Source organism: Ixodes scapularis, unplaced genomic scaffold (assembly GCF_016920785.2).
Source record: "Ixodes scapularis isolate PalLabHiFi unplaced genomic scaffold, ASM1692078v2 PGA_scaffold4__175_contigs__length_147842914, whole genome shotgun sequence".
NCBI classification, from domain to species: Eukaryota; Metazoa; Arthropoda; class Arachnida; order Ixodida; family Ixodidae; genus Ixodes; species Ixodes scapularis.
Window position 1 is genome coordinate 138363618 of NW_024609879.1, and position 20054 is coordinate 138383671.

General features: G+C 43.6%; 1 protein-coding gene across 1 annotated transcript in view; it reads left to right on the top strand.

Annotated features, from left to right (window-relative positions):
- Positions 1–20054, top strand: part of LOC120846733 — a 175475-nt gene that overhangs the window by 4264 nt on the left and 151157 nt on the right. Inside the window, exons 2-6 of the mRNA XM_040218600.1 lie at positions 2836–3008; positions 3101–3190; positions 16466–16589; positions 16809–16865; positions 16984–17093. Coding sequence (XP_040074534.1) covers positions 2836–3008; positions 3101–3190; positions 16466–16589; positions 16809–16865; positions 16984–17093 — 554 coding nt within the window. The remainder of the gene's footprint in view (positions 1–2835; positions 3009–3100; positions 3191–16465; positions 16590–16808; positions 16866–16983; positions 17094–20054) is intronic.

Genomic DNA, 20054 nt, shown 5'->3' on the forward strand with positions numbered 1-20054 from the left:
TGGAGGTTGTGTAACTTCAATGTTTTACGGTAGGAATAACCAACAAACAAGATATACGCATCCGTTGTGAAGTGGAAATTTTCTTTTACACATTTTGCACGAATAATATCGTAAAGATTAAAATAAAACTGCGTCAACATTAAAAAAAAATTAAACAGCGGCTCCGGGAGCCGAAGAGCTCCCGAGAGCGTCGCGAGGAGCGACGCAAGAAGGAAAGATGGGGAGAAAGAAAAGAGTGCCGGAGAACCGGAGCAGAAACGCCCAAACCGAAACCGAAACTAACTTCACCGGAACCGGAACTAGATTGTGTTTAATGCCGACCACTAGGAGCGCTAGCTGTCAATGGTCTATCTGGGCTTTGGGGCCTAGGCAACGTTACTAGAACCACTCAGTTGGGAAACTGCCATAGAGACTGCTCTGAAAATGTGTCCCCGATCTGTCCTCGAGCACCGAGCTAATGGCGAGCACAACGCCGCCATTTCTCCCGCAGCGGCCACTCGCGGAAGTGCACGTGACGTCTATTTTGGCTTTAATCGGCCATTTTGGGCCGAAACAGATACAGCGGAAGAGGTTACAGGGGTGCCACCCTGTAACTTCTTCCTCTAACCTGTCTCCCCAGCGGACGCGCCGCGTCGTACTACCGAAGTTAAACTGGACCTAGGTCGGGGACGCGCTACCTGAAAGCACCGCTGAGGCATGGTTGTATAAAAACAATATTAATTGTGCCGCAAAGCCTTGCAAACTAAAGATTTTAAAAACATCACTCGTCCTTCATTTTATAATAAACTCCAATAAATTTCATACAAAAAGAGTCTTTTCTGTTTGTTTTTACGCAAAAACATGCTTTCTAAAAGCTCAAGGTGACCACAGTACAGACAAATGATAAAGAGTGGCGCTGTTGTCGTATTTAGCATGGCCTCAGTGGACGCCAGCGGCCCAGGTTTCGACGGTGAGTTTCCCAACTGAGTGTTCCGGTAACGTTGGGCCTAGGGCAGTGTCCGCTCTTTACCTTGTGTATATTACTCTATAGTCTCGTGACGAGTAGTAACTCGGTTGCTATGGAAACCGAGCCAGCTCGGGTCGTTGCTATGGTACCGCGTGTGACCAATCGCGGTGAGAGGCGCAACAGGGAAAAACGCGGCGCGACTCTGGCAGCTACGCTGCCATATACAGTGGCTCTAGCACCTAGTTTCGTCAGCCACCGGCGCTGTGGCGCCATCCCGTGGCGATGTTGCGAACTTTAGATACGTGCGCTTCAAGCCAGTTCAAAGTCTGCGCATCTACCAGGGCACTAATGAAAATACTGCGACATAATTAGACCTTCATGATGCTAAGGTGCAAATATTCAGCCCAAAGTACAAGCGCCTGCGTAAATATAGCTAAAGTATTGTTTGCATCAAAGTGCGCGTGGCTAAATTTGGTTCATGACTCGCGAGAAAGAAGGTAATAAAAAGTTTGTGGAAAGTCAACTTTATACTCGAAATGACGGAACACATCATTTCGAAGGTGCAAGGAATGGAACAATTGTACGCTTTCAATGATACCTTATAAATAAGAAAAATAAAAAAACTGGGAATTACCAATTAAAGTAACGTCATTACTTTCGTGGTTACTTCAGAAAAAGTAATAGTACTATTGTTACAATTTACTGTTCTTGAAAAAGTAACTTGTTACAGTTAAACGTCATAAAAGAGTACAGAAGTTACAGTAGCCCTTTGTTACCCAAGACTGATTTGTATGACTAACGTATTTTGCTATTGAATAATGTTTAGAGATAGTGTACGAAAAAGCTTTAAAAACGTCAAGAGTGAAATCTCGGGTTTTAACCACGGCCGTAAATCTACACACTAGGTACTCTTGTCTGTTGAACTACTAGGCCTAATCATTGGGCCATGGGTTGGGATACAATTGGTTTAGAAGGTTCACTGTATCTTGATCTCCTTCGCTGCAACTTGAATTGTCATTATTACCAATATGTCAGTGACCCAACAATATACTGCATCTCGAGGGGTGACCGCCATACATAATGTGAATGTTTTTAGTGGTTGCATATGAGCAGACGACAGGGAGTTTTAGTAGGTCGTCCCGATACCTTCAATAACGGTACGCGACAGCAATTCGGTGCATACAAAAAGGAGTCGGCGCAGTATCTGGTATCGGAATCGGAGTAATCTGAACGATCTGCTAAACCTCCCTAGTGTAGCGTCCGAATAGTTTCAGCTAAGGTACGGTGAACTCGTAAAGTGAACGAACTTGAGGCTTAATAAATAATATGTTGGGAAATTTGGTCGTAAGTCGTCGAGCCACGCGTTTATGTTTTCTTTTTTTTTTTTTTAAGTACCCCATTTTGTTTTTAAATTCACAAGCACTTAGAATTCGATTGTCCATGTTTGTCTGTATCGCGCTGAGCGGTGCCGCATAAGATTAAACCATGCGTAAAAAGATCAAGAACTAAACAAATAGCTGAAATAACTCCTCGCCTAGAGAATGCGAGAGGAACTTTATGTCATTTTTATAAGCGGTCAGTTTGCGGTAAAACAAATAATAGGGCCTTTTGAGACGTTTGCGCCATCTAGTTGCGACTGTGCCAATTATCCGAATACACCAATGCTTTGGCACATACACTGGCCATATATTGGACACAAAAGCTGCAGCAATGTTCGACGTGAACCAAGCTCACCTCGTATCAATATCGAGTGCTGTGCCAGCCTTTAGCGAAGACTGGAATCCAATCGCACGGTTCGGGCCCATGAGATGGCGAATGGCAATGCCGCTTTATGTGGTCTTCAAAGAGCTTATTGTTCAATTTATGCTTTTTTTTTTTTTCGCTCTTAGGTTTTGGGAGACGGAGGCTAGTGTATCCACATGTAATAGAGGCTCGAAGTGACGGGGATCAGCTAACACTCTTTATCGATGAAGACACCACTCTATCTCTGCAACCAGCCGATGTTTTTTCGAAGTCGTTTTTGTTGCAGTACGAAGAAGGGGGAACCCCAGTGAAACAATATGTGAGTGTCTTTTTGTGTTTCTTTTTATCTTCAGGCATCAAGTCAAAATAAGTAGGACGTAGGGTTCAATTGCATTTCCTTCCCCGTTTCAGATGAATGGAATGGAGCTTAACAAAATGGTATATCATGATATGGATCAAAGGGCGGCCGTTTCTCTTGAAAGGGATAATGGACTACGCGTGGTAAGGACGTAATAATTCCTTCGGATATTTTTTAAGTGTATTCGTTAAACGTAGCACTATGTTATTGAACTGAGCGCTATCATCCTCTAAGATGGTGAAAACGGCAAAAATTCAGAAGCTTCTTTACGAAAATGCTACTTAGTTTCATAAAATAGTGAATCAAAGTAAGACAACAGGTGTATCTCGGTACATATACAGCCTATAAACTAACGGTTTTAAAGGCACTTCACACGACCTGCAAAAATGGGTTTCTCAACATATTGCGCTGCCATTTACTTCATAGGTGCAAGCACATGGTGAAAGTTTACAGTAAAAAAAAATATAAATAAACTTACTTTGCGAAAAAAGAAAGAGAAAAAAAAAACACCTGTTCGGGTTCATTTACGTCGCCACATCGCAGGCGATGCGGGCATAAATATAAGTACTGCCCTGCCAGCAGATGACGTGCGCAGCGTCGACGGAGCGCCGGTCGATACAAATTTATAGCAAAGGATCTCGCAAAAAAAAAAAAAAAATCTAACTAATTGGCGTTTCTTTCACGTGGCGTACGCCATCTGTCGGCAGAATTTCTCTCTACGCGTGCATCGTCCGCAAAATGGCGTCGCAAATTGCCTAGAACAGTATTATTTTTTTCTTTACCGATGTAAGCTGTTTTTTTTATTTTTTTTTTCTTGCTGTAAACGTTGAGAGACCGATTTTTGCGGGCCGACTAAAGTGCCTTTCAAGCATTAGGTTACATGCTGTGCATAGGAAAACAAATCTAATATTCCATCTTTGCAAACGATAAGAATAAGACTAAAATATGGCGTTTTCGGTTTTAGAGGGCAGCTCTATAGGCGCCCGTTACCGGGCTGAACGGCGTCGGCTTCGGCGTAACCGAGCATTGCATTATGGAACGTTTCTCATAATGACGTCACAGGTGCGGCACATGTGACATCACGAGGGTAAAATTTCCCGGTAAATTTGGCGGAAAAGATTTTCGCTAAATAAAAGGGAAGTTTTTTTTTTTTTTTTTTAATTTAGCGGGGAAATTGTTTCGCTAAATTTAGCGGAGATATAATTGCGCTAAATTTAGTGGGACAATTTTTCCGCTAAAGGTAGAGGGGAAATTTTCCCGCTGAATGGGTGGGGAGCAGGAGAGGAGGAGGGGAGGTAACGGCGGGGGAGGACAAGAGCTGCGCTCTAATTCGGCATTGCACATAATTGTAAACATCTTTCATTTTTTTATTTTATTTTTAGTTTGACAAACTTGTTTTAATATTTATCTAGAGAAAACGTTTTCGCTGCTCTTTGTGAATATTTATAGAGGTTAAGATTTACTATCTTCTTGTAATATGTGTGGTATCTTCGAAGCGTTTATGATGTGTCGCTTGCTTCTTTTTAAGTAAGCAGTGTGCCAGTATTACAGAGCTTAGTATTGTGCATAGGAGCGAACCCATGCTTCGTTTGTTTGTGTTAGTGTTGCTTGCTCCACGTTGTGCATTCGCCATACACTCTAAAAAAAAGGTGTAATCTTGCACACTTTTGTCTCAAATAACACACCCTAAAACAGCTGTTCCAGGTACAGGGCACTGACGCCGCACCGACAGTCAGAACGTTTACGAGGGGCTTGATAACGGTGCGATATACCTTATTAAACAACTAAAGTACGTATTGCAATCAGAAGACAAAAAGAAAACAGCAAGGTTTTGCAGTATAGGCCAAGAAAACCCCGACTATTTGTTTTTAGTCAGTAACACGTACCTTAGCTATTTTAATAGTTGTACCACTCGGCTATCAAGCCGCTCGTGAAAGTTGGTACCGTCGGTTCAATGTCAGCGCGCTGTACGTCCAACTCAAGTCTTGGGGTGTCTTATGGGCTTGGTTTAACAGCAAAAACATAAAACCTTTAATAGAGTTCATGAAAATATGCTAATCTGCTGAAATCAACGAGGTAGAGGGGCTTGCATTCGAAAGTGACCCACTACACGCCGCTCCCATCGTACGTAAAAATGTCTACTCGTCACGTGACCAGACGAAATACGTGACGTCACAGGAAAGATGGCAGCGCCCAGGCAGCGGCTGGCCCTATAGCTGTGCCGGAGCCTCAGCCGAAGCTTGTCGGTTGCGTTGTTCGTTGTCGCTGGTCTGAGCGAGTTGATTTCAGCCGTCCAATGAAGCTGGTCGAAAGCGACTTCAGAGTTCAGCCAGGTCTCTCACGTAGGTATAACCTGAAAAATACGAAGGAACGGTATGTATTTTGCTGGTGATCGACGGGGATATTGCTGATATTGCCACGAAAGAGACAATCGGCCTGCGTTGGTTGGAACTCGGAGTGATTAGGATGTCCCAAGGATAAATTTCAACGCGACGTTTTTTGTGCTCTCGTTGACCATCGGAACCTTTGAAATCTGAAGTGAATCGTGTGTAATCTGTTTAAATACGCAGTGTAGCTATAAGAATTGCGTGAGTCGTGCTTGGCAGTCTGTGATTGGGGTGCCGCTTCGTTCAAACGACCAAAGGCTAACTTTGGTTGTGCGGCGCACCGAAAAACTGGTAGTTCCCGTGCCGTGCTAAATGATGCTGTGCTGCTTCCTAAATAGTTCTGGCGTAGACATGCACTTTCACGGAGCACAGGTGTTACAGTTGGTATTAAATCCGCTGGTCTGCCGCACGTTTCGTCGACACATATGTTTAACCAACACTCCATACGCAAGCTGCAAGTTGCATGGATATTTTATCGCGTGTGTATCACTTGGGCGAGTGTTACCTACCCAGCCTACCATTTTTAGGGATGTCGCGAACCACCCTAGGTTCGATTTCGAAAGGTTTCGATATTTGCGAAGCGAACTGAGGTTCGATTTCGAAAAATTTCGATATTTTCGTACCGACCGAGGTTCGATTTCGAAAAATTCGCAACTTTTGTCCACAGCGGAGTTTCGAATTCGAAAAGTTCGAAGCTTTCACGGTTTCTAAAATTTCGAATTCGAATATTTCGAATATTTTTTTACTTCAGGTTCGATAAATTCGAAGATTTCGAAATTCTTTGTAAAAAAGATTCGAAAACTTCGAACGCTTCGAATTTTTAGAGACATGAAGTTCGAACAATTCGAAGATTTCGAATTTCTTTTTCCATAAAGTTCGAAAAGTTCGAAAATTTCGATTCTCTTTTAACGCTAAATTCAAAAAAAAAAAAATTCGAAGATTTTGAATTACTTTCTAATCCAAGTTTTCAAAGTTCGAAGTCCGATTTTCAAGTTTTTCCACAGTTTCAGTTTCAAATAACGTTTTCACGACTCACTGGTTTTCACAAAATCAAGTTTAGAAAAGTTAGGGTGTGATATCTAGATTCTGCGAAGTTGGTCAGGCAATTAAATGAGACGACGAGTGTCCCGGATGTGCTAGAATATTTGCCAGTGCAGAATTGTGACCGCCAGCCCCGTGGGGGGGGGGGGGGGGTCTTTAATCTGCATCAAGCAGTAGTGATTGCACGAACACACTGTTTTACGAGACTCTTCCAGTTCGAAACGGCCAGGGGCGAGCAGGAGGTTGAGGCTCAGAAAAACCGTGAAGCGACCTGGCAAACTAGCTCGCCACCCCTTGCACGCTGGTAGTAATCCGATCCGGTGAAGTTTATAATTGTCCTGGAGGTTTATTTTCTGGGACGGAGGAATCGCCTCGCAAAAAGCACAAAAGCCGACACAACTCGAGGTCGAGGAGCGTTCTACCATACAAGTGGCGTCGGAAGAGGAAAAACGGGGGGAAAGAGGGTAGCGGGGGGGGGGGGGGGGGGGGGGCTTCAGCCTCCTTCTCTGCCTTGCAGGTATTTCGGACTGTTAAAGAAAACAATACGGGGAAAGAGGGCGTGGTCGAGCTTATTTTAATCTGAAATTATTTATGCATATGTATAGCTAATGTCGCTCTTCACTGCATAAAAGGTTGCGTAGATGGTCATTGTTAGAAACTCGTTGTCAGAAGGCACTGCTCGTCACATGCTTAGTGGTTCGGAAGTTCAAAGCTGTCTTTTCGACCTAAACACCTGTGCCGATAGTAACAAAAGAAAAAAAAAAAAGAATAAATGCGAGAATAAAAAGCAGGAGAAAAAAAAAACTATCAAGAATTCGTCGGAAGTGTTCTATTCTTGCATATTCAGAGGTTCAGAACTTCGAAACAAGTTTCTTTTACCAAAGTGTGTACAGGCTAAAAGAAACACGTCCCAGGAACGTGAAGCGAAAAAAAAAAAAAGTTTTCTTTTAATGACGTGCTGAACTTGAACACTACTAGAAATCTTCTCCCATGAGTTAATTTATTCCTTAACGTGAAAAAACAATAAATATATTATTTTGTATTCTGCAGATGGCAATGATATGTACTGTCTGTGGTGTTAATTTAAATGCGATACCTCAAACAACTTAGACGAAAATAAATATCAAGTTTAGGTCATAGTTGCATGCAGATACATGTTTGGACATTTCTTCGAAACTCACGTTGAATAACAATAATCACATCTTAAAACGGCACTTACCTAGGCTATACATAGATCATTCTTAAAAAAGTATAACTTATCTGCCATGAATAGCTCCGGCTGCAGCGTGCTTCAAATCTGGCACAAACGATAATCGTCAAAAACCCGTCGTCCTTCCTCGCCCCTTCGGGGATTTATTTCTTTAAACCTAAGCATGCCAGAACATTGAAATAAACGACATTGTCTTTCGTAAGGAACGCAGCACCGCGTGTAAAAGTTCGAGAAAAAAAAATTACGAATGTACCCCACTACTTGAAATCAAATGAAACCGTCCGCCGGTCTTTCGAAGTTCGACGAACGTCGAACTTTTACCCTAAAAGTTCGAAGTTCGTCGAACTTCTGACTTTTCAGAGTTCGAAAGTTCGAAACTTTTCGAATTCTCTTGATAAATAAATTCGAAAGTTCGAAATTCATCGAATTTTTTGGTCAGTCAAGTTCGAAAGTTCGACAAGCATCGAACCTTGCAGCGCAATAAATTCGAAAGTTCGAAAATGATCGAATTTTTTAGCGTAATAAGTTCGACGGTTCGAAAAGCGTCGAACTTCTTAGCTTAACAAGTTCGAAAATTCGACCTCCGTCGAATTTTACGATATAGACAATTCGAAAAATCGAAATCTTTCGAACCTTTCGAACCGCTTGATTCGATCATCGAAACTTCGATTCGAAAAAAGTTCGCGGCATCCCTAACCATTTTACGCCTCTTCGCGGCGACAGCCTGCGGCAGCTCATTACCAGAAAATGGTCCAAAAATCCATTTAAGTTCAGTTCCACCACGGCAGTGATCAAAACGCCGAAGGAGTTGAGGTAGTCGGACAGTATCCAGCTAAAGCAATGCAGTTTCTTTACTGGTCAAGGTAGATCCCCTTGCGTCAGTTTTGTTATATTGTCACGAATGCTTGGTCAAATCCTTTAATTAATCTTTACTATTCTGGAAAGTTCCAGGCCATGCTCGGCTTTCATCGTATGCTCTGGTGGAGGTGCTGGGTATTTTATCTTTAGCCCTTCACTTTGTGTGCACCCTGGCGGCCCGTCAGCCGAGTTGCCTGACAACAAGACAAGGGTGGCGGGCTGTCTCGCGTCTTACACCCCCGGCGAGCCGTGAACCAAGTTCAATCTCGAGCCCGGCAGAAAACCCGCAAGACGAGCGAGTCCTACAAGAGCGAACCCTGCAAGTACACCATGAAGAATCTGAAATTCGAGTCAGTTGCTGCTACCAGGAAGAACCCCCGGTTTTGGTCTCCTGCCAGAAAAACCGAAGTAGACTAAGCCAACGATGAAGAACCCGTAGCTGCAAACTGCGTCGGCTCCACGATTGCTTGCATGCCCGCCGCACCCCGCACTCCGACGCTCTTTCACGGCAAGGTGTATGTAGACGTCGCGGACGGGATTGAACATTATGATCGTGTCGCCCACCACGATGGGCGGACAGAAGACCAACACCTGCAGAACGTATACTTGTCGTGGAAGAAACTGCCAGGCACTGGTGTGAGAACCACGAATCCTTCTCAGCGTCGTGGGAAGTTTGTAAGATCGAGCTGTGCACGTTCGTCAACCAGAATTGATGAGGAAGGACCGAATGCCTAATTCGGTCGAGGACACGGCCCCAACAGGAGGCTCACCTCCTTCGTGGAGGATGTTTGGATCCTGATAAAGCGCCCGCGCCGACCCTCATGCTAAAGAGGACAAGAAGCTGATAATCATCATGTTTTCATGTGAGGACAGCATCTTGGGCAGCCTTGTCCGAAACCCTCCAACAACAGTCGAAGGGTTCATCACACAACTCTCCAGCGTCTCGACACTAGAGTTGTCCAGCTGCAACTTCGAGGCCAGCCTCCCAGGAATTCGCGACGTCATATACAATGTTTTCCGGGAGGAGATCAGGAAGCTACTGCCTGTTACCAGTCGCCCGGCTTTTATTGGGATTGCCGGGATTGTCCGGGAAGGAGTTTCAACAGGCACTTAAACCGGAGACTTCTGCGAGCGAAGCGGCATGTGACGAACTGAAAGTGACTTACGCTGCAATGGCAGAAGGACGCCCACCACCTGGCTAGTATAGTATTCCAGTTCAACGGGACACCCCAACGCCGTAGTGTTCCCGACTTCGGGAAGAGTCAGTGTAGGTCCACACTGAACAAATTACACCGAGGAAGAGGGAGGTGTTGCCAACGGCCGACCGACGACCACGCTCCTACCACTACATGAGGCCAACCATGCTTACAAGGGGTGCCCATGACAATTAATGGGCCTGCCAGGGTTCCTGCCGAACGACCCTTGATTACGTATCGAGGAGCGACCTTGGCACATTGAGGAGTATCTTCGTCAGCCTCTGTTTCTGGTGCCGACACTACCCCGAAGCTCCCTATTCCTATCACCTCGATGGGAGGTAAGCATGACCCATGCTCCTACACTAAGCACGAAAAAGCAGGTAAGCGGCAATGCAGAGTTTATTTGGTGTCGGTCGACGTCCAAGGGCATTATTAATTTGTCGACATTAATTATCTGTGTCCACTCCACGAAGCACATAAATTCTAATTTTGAGGAAGAATGCAGCTGAGTCGCTTGAATAAATATAATGGTTGGTCGTTCTCATAAAGTTAGCACCAAGCATCACCCGACTTCACTTAGCCACACGAGACTTACACAAGTTGCAGTGGTCGCGGCGTGCAGAAGAAATCGCCATTGTGGAATGGAAGTGAAGTGGCTTGGGTAGCAAACAATCATTGTTGCAAACCATCCAGTCAACGGTACAGCAAAAGGCGCAGCCGCTTAAGCAATACATGCCCGACATTGATACATTGACGCAGAAACTGCCAGGAAAATTTGCGAATTAGAAGCCGGCCCTGCAAATTCAGTACATCAGATGTCAGCGGCGGGACATGACGTATGATCACAAGATGGCATCAGTGATTGAAAGTCACCACTTGACCAGTCTGAATACCGACGTGCCAGGAGTGTCAACCGGCAACAAGGATCACAGGTATTACGGCTGAACGTCTGACACAAGACTGTCGCAGAATGAACTCCTTAAGAAACCGTTTTGATAAGAATCAATAATTATGTAATAAAGTGGAAATAAACATATTTGATATACTAACCAAGTATGCATAATATTCCTACGCTCAGCCTTTTCGCCTTGAGAGTCTACACACCAAGAATTGTGTTAAATGCACGTGGTTGAGCTTTTGAGGACACTCGAACCTCTGACCCCCCCCCCCCCCCCCCACACACACACACTATTAATAAATGGCACAAATAAGACTGGCCGACGTGTTGCATGGAGCTGCACCTTTTCCACGTCTCCTGAACATGGGGTGCATCTCAAAACAAACTCCATTGATGTAAAAATGTTATTAAGACACTTATTCCCTTAAAGGACCCCTTTAGGCATTTCAGAGAGGATATTTCAAACTATACACACATTATATTACCATCATAGCACACTGGGATTGATGGGCACAAAACGGGCCCAGCTACTGAAAATAAATATTACACACGTAAGAAATAATTATTGTTCTAACTTGATAATTGCAAAGACGAACCCACCTCTGAGCATGTCGTTTAATAGCATATGTTGATGGAGTGTCATATAGCAGCACATTTCATTGACCTATACCACAATAGGCCCTTTGCAAAACCCTATCAAACATTATTCACTGTCACCATCTTTTTTTTCAGCGTAAAGCATATGAATGGGTCCCACTTCACGTCGAACGCTAATACAGCATTCGAGTCCAATAGGCTCTGAGCCGAATTCACTGATCGCTGACATAACATCCTTGTCGAACAAATGCCCGAAGTATGAAGGCCTTCGGTATTTAGCGTAGTAGCTACTGTAATTCACTTTATCACAATTTGCCGAACGGCGAAGGTGAGCCAATATGCACGTTGGAGAGCGCCATGTGATAACAAATCATCAGTGTGCTCTCCTTCTGCAGAGATGTGTCGCATACCTTCACTCCGTCTCTCTGATTGGCTCGAGAGGGCTCTGGCGGTTGTACTTTACCAAGTTACGGTGAAACTAAGTATAGGCGGCCCACAGTTTTGAAAAAAAAATCTATTGAAGAGACTCAAAGGAATCTAGTCAACATTTTGCAATAAGACTGCTCTTCGGCCAAGGGATGAGCACAGAAACGAGTCGTATTTTTTAGGTAGTTAGAGCAAGTAAATAATTGACCGAATAATACAATGCACTCTCGATAAAAAAAATTACAGCTGCAATAAATCCTACGAAAGATAAAAATGTGCTGTTAGTCTTCTATTTCCGGGTTGCATTAGATTTAACAAATTAATATGTGTGGTGCTATCTCTGGACATCTAAAAGATGGGGCTGCATTTTTTAAGAAGATTCTAGATGTTAGAATGATGGATTAGACAACCATCTGAGAGGAGTCTAATATACACCTGGAGGTTAATGTGAACTATTGGTAACGATCGGCAAGGTAAAGGGCCTACTAATACTAATTTCTAAAGGACATCGGATGCAACATTTTTGCACTGATCAATCAAAATTGTCAAGACTTGCTAACTGTGTTTTGAGTTCCAAGAGATAAATGAACTCTTTTATGGACGTTAATAGTGTCTTTGTTTTTCGACTGGCAGGTTCGAATACTTTGTAACTGTTCGTGTGACGCAAGCATTTCACTTAAAAAAAAGTACTGCGATCAAACGCAAGCTAGTGCAGTGAAAGCACGTCATATCAAAATCTTTAGGACTGCCAATTTGCAGAATTGTCGATTAGCACAAAAGGTTAAAGATCGCCGGAGCTTCCTCGCTAAAATTTGCAGTGATTATGCGGCTACCTGGGGCTAAAACAACTTCCCCTAGGCTCTACGTCCAACGCATACATTTCGCATCGAGTCTCAGCCATACCAACGTTCAAAGAAAACTAAGAGAATGCAAAAATTTCATGCTGAAAGCATTAAAATTATATAGATTCTCGAATGCATCCTTGAATCCGAGCACGGGAACGGCGATGCTGCTGATGCTGTCGCACAGTTTTTAATACGCAGAAGATCCAGAGCGATATTGCGCAAAAATAGTATAAAGTGTTATTCCTTCATATCTTCACATGCTACCTGCGTCAGAGAGCACGAAGAAGCCCGAACTCGTCGGAAAGCAGCGGAACCTCACGATCGTCATAGGTATCGCGCACCGAACAAACTCGCATCCACCAGTCGAGGCCGCTGCCATCTTACCGATGAGGTCACGGCTCTTGTGAGGCCACGTGACGAGCAGTCACTTTTGCATAAAAGATGGCGGCAACGGGGGACGCCACTTTCGAAATTCCGGTTCATCACTCTAAGCCCCTCTACCTCGTTGGCTCAAATATGCATCTATGCGGAGATTCTATAGCACAAGGCAATAAAATTGAAGAAACGTTCATTGCAAATATCAAGCAAGATTAATTGCTTTCGAAAGTGTTTATAGAGGCAAAAATTGATAAAGAAATGCAATGCGCAGCCAGCACGGTTACGTACGCTGCATTAAAGTTACAAACCTGAAATTAACGTTTCCCTGTTGCGAATATTAATGCTGTGCATAGGCGGCTCGCCACTGCATAGAATTCACTTAAACAACAGTTCCAGTTTGAAAAATTGCAGTGACAATATATTTTTATAACAAAAATAATACCTCGAAAATGGGAACAAGGGGGCAAAGGACAACACAAATCTACAAACACAATCTAGGTAACTGGTGCGCATCCAAAAGAATGCGCCTGGTCCTGGTATCGGACCTGGGACCTCTCCTGTTCCAGCGCTCCACTGGAAATGGAGAGGTCCCTGGTTCAACACCAAGACCAGTATGATTTTTTCGGTCGCTCGCCAGCCACCCAGCTGTGTTCGGAGATTTGTGTTTGTTTTCTGCCCCCCTTGTTCCCCTTCTCCAGTATTATTTTCGTCCTCCTTCTCCAACTCGCTTGCACCTTTGAATTTAAGTGCACTATAAATCCTAACCTTAAAAAATGCAAGCTGTTCAACCTTGCTGGTGTTAGACTTGTGGCAGCGGTTAAAACTCGTTTGCTCTAGGGTACCTCAATGTCCTTCTGTTTAGGGTGATGCCACCCTTTGTAGTACCCGATGCCGACAGCACGCGCTCACGGGGAAAATAAAAAGAAATCGACGAAAACAAAATGTCGCCGTAGCACAGTCAGCGCCACGAGCGCCTGCAGAAACACGTTCTTTCACGCGCTTCTTAACAAAAAATAAAAATAAAAGTGTGAGACAAAATGGCCAGATGTCTCCACCCTAAGCAAAGCGCACATGAAGGCACCCTAGTTTGCTCAATTGACGTCTAACTCCTAGTTAACACAGTTGGTAAAGCCCTCCAATCGAATTGGAGGGTTCCCTGGTTTGATACCGAGACCAGGCGGATTTTTCACCTAGCTGTCACAGCTAGTCACCTAGCTGTGTTTGAAGATTTGCGTTTGTGCCTTGATCCCCCCTTCCAGGGGAACAAGAGGTCCTTTGTGCTTAATTGCGTTATTAATTGTATTTTTCATATTTGTTTATTGTTTAGATAAATACCACGATATGAGTTGTATCTAGAGAAAAAAAAAACAACGAAGTGCTGCAATAAGCGGGGGACTTGTTGAAAGTATATGGAACACATTTTTATCTATCCACGCGAAAAATGCGCGTTAATTGCAAATGGCGATAAACCAAAGCATAGGTTTGGAAAAGTGAAGCCATTCTTGCATTGCAGCAAAGGCTCGTTAAGCACACGTACTTGGTTTAAAAATTATTTATGGATGTGCTTGTTAACATTTAATTTGTTCAATTGGCTTTTATACTCTCAAATTAATGTTTACGTTGTCCTAAACACCTTTAAAACACTCCTACATATCGTACTCGCATTTAAATTATCGTGAACAGTGTAATGTTGAAACAAGAAAAAAGACAAAAACACACAAATTCAAAGTTTTAAACCGAGTCGATGACATATACTAGACAAAATTAAATTCTTCCTATATTTCTCTGACCAAAAACAAAAATTATGACGAGACCACGGGCGTGATTCTCCTCTTGTTTGTTTCGTTCTTATAAGACAACCATTCATGACCAGCCACAATTCAGTACAGTTTTCTATTTATATGGTAACCAGACTCTGTCCGGGGAAGGTGTCGTAAAAACTATTAAAACGGTAGAAGCTTAAGAGAAAATATAGCAGATTATTTCAGCGTCAAGCCAAATCTTGCGATTCAACATCGGCAGACATGCGACAATCTTCCATTTTCTTGCTTTTCGCTCGGTGGTCACGGGTTGATCCGTGGGAGCATCTTCTCTTTGAGACCCGAGTGCAGACAGTCGTTAGTGCTAGACCACAAACAGTAACAGTAATAGGTGCCGTGGCTGCGTGGAGGGCACCACAGCTTTTCATAACTAGTTGAAATGTTGAGGTTTCGTTTTGATGACGGAAAATAAGAAGTTCTGAACTCCTTAATCTCAAGCGTTATTTTTTTTTTATTTGTGATTTGTATAGGGGCGGCCGCAAATGGGCTGGCTGTTTGTATCCAAGAATGACAGTCGCGGATTGTATTCTTTTGTGTAGACGCCGCTTCGACCACACCTCCGGTGGTGGAGCGCCATAAACAATCAAAAATAAAATATTCTAAGAAAATAAAGAAATAAAAATTATATTACCTGCAGAATTGTCTGGTTGTTCAATGTTTCAGATTTTTAGTGAAAATAATCTCACGACAAAAATATGCCCGATAGCCCTAGCCGCCACTAATGTTTGGTCATTCGCAGCGCAGCTAGTTCAGCAGTTTTCAGTTGTCATGCCGAGAGCAGGCAATAGGCATTGAAAGGGCTATGTGCTTGCTACAATTATTTCAGGCTTTTCATTTGATATCTCAAAAGATGGGGCGTAGTTCAAGTTCGATAAATGTCATTGCTAAAATTTTAAAATTTTCTACGATATACGGGACCGCTTAAGAACAAGGAACGTGATCAAAAGGGCCGACAGCGCAAATTATTTAGTGGTGCGTTCGCGCGCAAGAAAACATTTAGCTTCGCACTTCGAGGCAATGCAAACGATGTACCACGGGGGTGTCAGACTTCTTTCATAGGTAATGTACCCTCTCGATTCGAAAAACTCAAACACCCCGGACGAATATTGTAGCTTGATAATATTGGTCAAAAGATTAAACAATGCATTAAATATTCACAAAACAAAAAAAACTTGAGACAAGGGATAATGAATAGGACAACGCAGTCTCAAATCTCAACTGAAGATTTCTTAACGAGTTTGTTTTATATAGATTACAGCTACTCAACCAACTCTAACACGGAAACATAAATATTGCAGCTGAGTTTTGAGAAAGTGTTGTCTTGTCCCATTTTCGTCCCTATAGTCTCAAGGTTTCTTCACTACGACACTTCACCAGCTCGCCTGCCCAGTAACCATTATTTTAGTCATTCAAACAAGTCAGTCACGCCCATTCTTCGAAAATGAAATGTTCTGATAAAAGACAACTCGCTGATAAACATAATGTCACTATGTCACTCTAAGTAATGTCGCGAAAATTATTTTCTTATGCTACATGACCCATAGGTGTATGGCGTATGTAGTATGCAGTATAGCAAAAAGAATCACCAATATTTATTTCCGCCAAAACATGTTGGGTCTTTTTTAGGGATTCGAGTTTATCTGGATTACTTAATTAAAAGTTCGAAAAACACCAAATGTTCAGTGTAAAAAACTGCTCACTAATGTTATGCCTTGACTAGTTTCATTAACTAAATGACTTATTGTCTCTCTCATATTCACAGCGTGGAATTATCCGTGACTCACTACGAATAAGACCAGTTGGTATTAGTGGGAGATCTAGTGCCGGACGCATTCCACACGAAATTTTTGAAGATGAAGAGCACTTTTCAAATACACGAAGTGATTGTGAGTAAATCATTCCGTCATTCTTCTGTTAGTTGTTATGTGTGATTTGGTTTTATGTATTAAGAATTGTAAGTATGGAGAAAAAACAAAGCCCAATATTAAAAGCCTCTTACTTTTCCACCATATGTATATCAGTTTCATTTACACGAATACATTTACCAAAAATATATTTCAAATAGTGTCTGATATTCTAATCCTATAAGGATAAACACTTCTTAGACTTTGCAGTTAAGCCACTTCAGCCCGCTCAACTCATCAAGGAGAGGAATATAGAAGGTAAAGTGCATGTGGCCTATTCAATTTGCACATCAGTTAGTTGTTCCTGTTCGTCATTTAATCGTTCGCATTTTCCAAAAAAAACATAATAAAATACATAATTTGCAACCTGTCGCAGTTCCCGACACGGTGCGCCCTGAAATATTGATGATGGTGGGTTCTGACAATCACAAGAAACAAAAGAAGCCGTTAACTGCAGCACTTTACTTCGGTGTACTTATGGCTTGTGTAAGTACTTTATCCACGCATTTTCTACCAGCGCTACGTAGGGCGGATCGTCAATGCGAAAGCTATCCTGTTTGGTTTTCGACCAATTATTTATGGAAATACTGTAACGATCTAATCCAGCATACATTTGGATCTAATTATGCAATTTTCTTTTAGTTTAATAATGACCTTAGGTGCTTCTTTATAAACAGTGAAAAATATGTAGGGTAGCATAACCCTACCCTTAAGGGGACACGGATAACCCAGTGTTGCCGCACTGCCACTTCTGTTTTTCCCTCACCAAGCGGCGAAAATTCCCTTTTTTTTTCCACAACACCGTTTTAGTGACAGAAGTCGTTTTTAAGATACGCATGACGCCAAGTATATTTAAATGCACCAACACCTCCCCTATGTTTTTGTTATGCAGAAGTTTGCATTGCATAAATTACGAAATGTAGTTGGCATTCGGCAAACTGGTCTCCCCTCTCCTTCTTTTCCGCACTATACATTGGTTGAATGAACCAGGGGAACTGAATAAAGGCAGGCGGGCAATTAACTAAACTAAACTAAAATCGCCTGTTCGTTTTCGTGATGTGAAAGGGACCCCACCCACTGTGCAATTCATGATTTATCACACTGACAGAGGATTAGTGTCCGTAGCTAGCGGTGAGAAAAGCGCGCGAACCGGCAGTACTGCACCGGCAGGGTTGCAGCACGCACATGATGTAAGTCGTGATGAATTAGGCTGGCTCTTTAAAACAGCAAACTGCTTCGTTGGCTAGTGCCACTTCCTTTCTCTTGTTCAATGTATATAATAAAATTACGAAATTTTGGTTTAGTTTCGTATTAAAAAACATTTCCCACGTTTTACAAGTGTTTAAATTCTTGTTTCCCCTTTTCCCTAGCTGTCCTGCATTTTCCCACAATATGGGAAATTTCCCACGATTCGGAAACGCTAAGATACCCCCCAAAGATGTTTTTTTTTTTTTTATTTCTTGCCAGGTGATTTATTATGGTTTCGGAATACTACCCAATTGCTATTTTGCTCCATAGTCGCGTACATTTTTATTGAAGCCAAAAAAAAAAAAACGCAACTGCTCGTAATCAAAACTGAAACCCGCACACGGAGGTTGGAGAAGTGGAGAGGAGAGAGTGAGTGGCGGTAGTCACGTGGCTACACCCGACCGTGGGATTCAGATTCAAAAAGGCGTTTTTATTGCCACAAATACAAGGTGAAGGTGAGGGGAATATGCCGAGTGACATCTTCGTCTGGGCATGTGGCATTAGGAAAGGGGATGAAGGAGGAGAGAATCTACACATATACGTCCAGCTTCGCTTCTAGCACGAAGTTTAGGAGACTAAGCTGGCCGTTTTCTTTGTCTGATGACTTCTTTGGGTGAACCCAGTCATCCAGGTTCTGGGCATATATGGGTTTGAACTTGGTCCGGATTTGCTGATAGTAGGGGCATTCCCATAAGAGATGAGTCATTCCTCTTTTTATGCTGTTCGTGCATTTTTTGCACGTGCTGGAGCGTCTTCCTTTGCTCCATGCGGCCATGCGTGCCGGAGAGCGGGTGGCGCCTGCCATGATGCGCGTGAGGAGGACCTTGTCCCTTCTTTCGATCCTTCTTGGTAGAAGGTGGGGCGTCTGGGGCAGACGTTCCCACAATCTTGTCCTGTACCTCTCCTTGATTAGGATCCTCTCCTCGCCAGGATCATATTCTTCGTCATCACATAACGTCTTCTCATTACCGGGTGCGGCGTATCCGTGGTCGTGTGGTTGTAAGGATGCGGGTGCTCCCCCTCGCTCACAGGAAGTAACGAGCGCCGCGCGAGCGAGTTGATGCACTTTTGCATTGCCGGGGATCCCTGCATGGCCCGGGATCCAACCTATCTTGATGGTGGTGCCAAGTTGACGTAGTTCGGCTGCCATTTTCTTAATTTCCTTGACCTTCCTGCTTGCGTTGGAGGCTTTTTTACACTCTCGTACTTCCTCCTTGAAGTCTGTGAAGAGCCTGAGTTCCCTCGGGCGTAGGTCTTGCCGTTGATCCGCGATGAGGTTCAAAGCCAGGGGGATGGCTTCGAGCTCTCCTCCCTTGATCGTGGTTCTTGCGGGTAGTTGGCAGCATTCCGTGACCCCCGCAGCGGGGGCGAGAAACGCCGCTGCCCCAGCGGGCGTCGGTGTGCCATCTCTTGCGTGGTCTGTGTATACTGCCAGGATCTCGCTCGGGTCGGTCCAGTGCTTTACCATCTTCCGGTGTGCTTTGGCGATCCGCTCGTTCCTTTTTTCGTCCCCTTTCTTGTCCCTAAGAGGCTTTCTTTCGGTGATGCCTGCCATGTCTTCCCACGGCGGAAGCCATTCCGGCAGGTTTGGTAGGTCTTCTAGGTGTTTGCCTAGCAGCCCCAGGATCTGTCTTCCTTGCTTTCGCTTTTTTCTTTCCCCTCCACTTTTGTTTTAGCGCAGCAAGCGATTTGCGTGGCGAGAACTGTTTGCCGTGCGATTCCTTTGCAGGTATGTTTGTTCCGCTGGCTGTTCTGTACTTCAAGATGAGTTCTTTTGTACATTGAGAAGTTGGAGATGAGTAGAGAGTGCCCGCGGTGAATTTTCGTTATCGGCTCCGAAAATAATACCCCCAAGATGTTGCGCGAAGAACTCCTTCAGATCTCCTGCGTCCTAAAGAACTGCCATTGTGCGGGAGAAGTCTGCACAAGTTTCCGAAAGATCAACGGGCAGGGATCAATGGCTGGCTGCAATACCTGTAGAACATTTGCGGGCACCTCGGAAAACGGACGCTACCCGATTTATATACTCCTTGGATTTTTTGAAAAGTGATTACATTGAGCTCGCAGGTGCCGAAAAGGAAATTTCATACCATTTAGTTCAGCGACGTTTCGTTCACAACATTGTTTTTCAGGGATAATCGTAGAAAAAGAAATGTAAATATCAGAAAATGCTTGGGAAAGAAAAAGGTACACACTGGG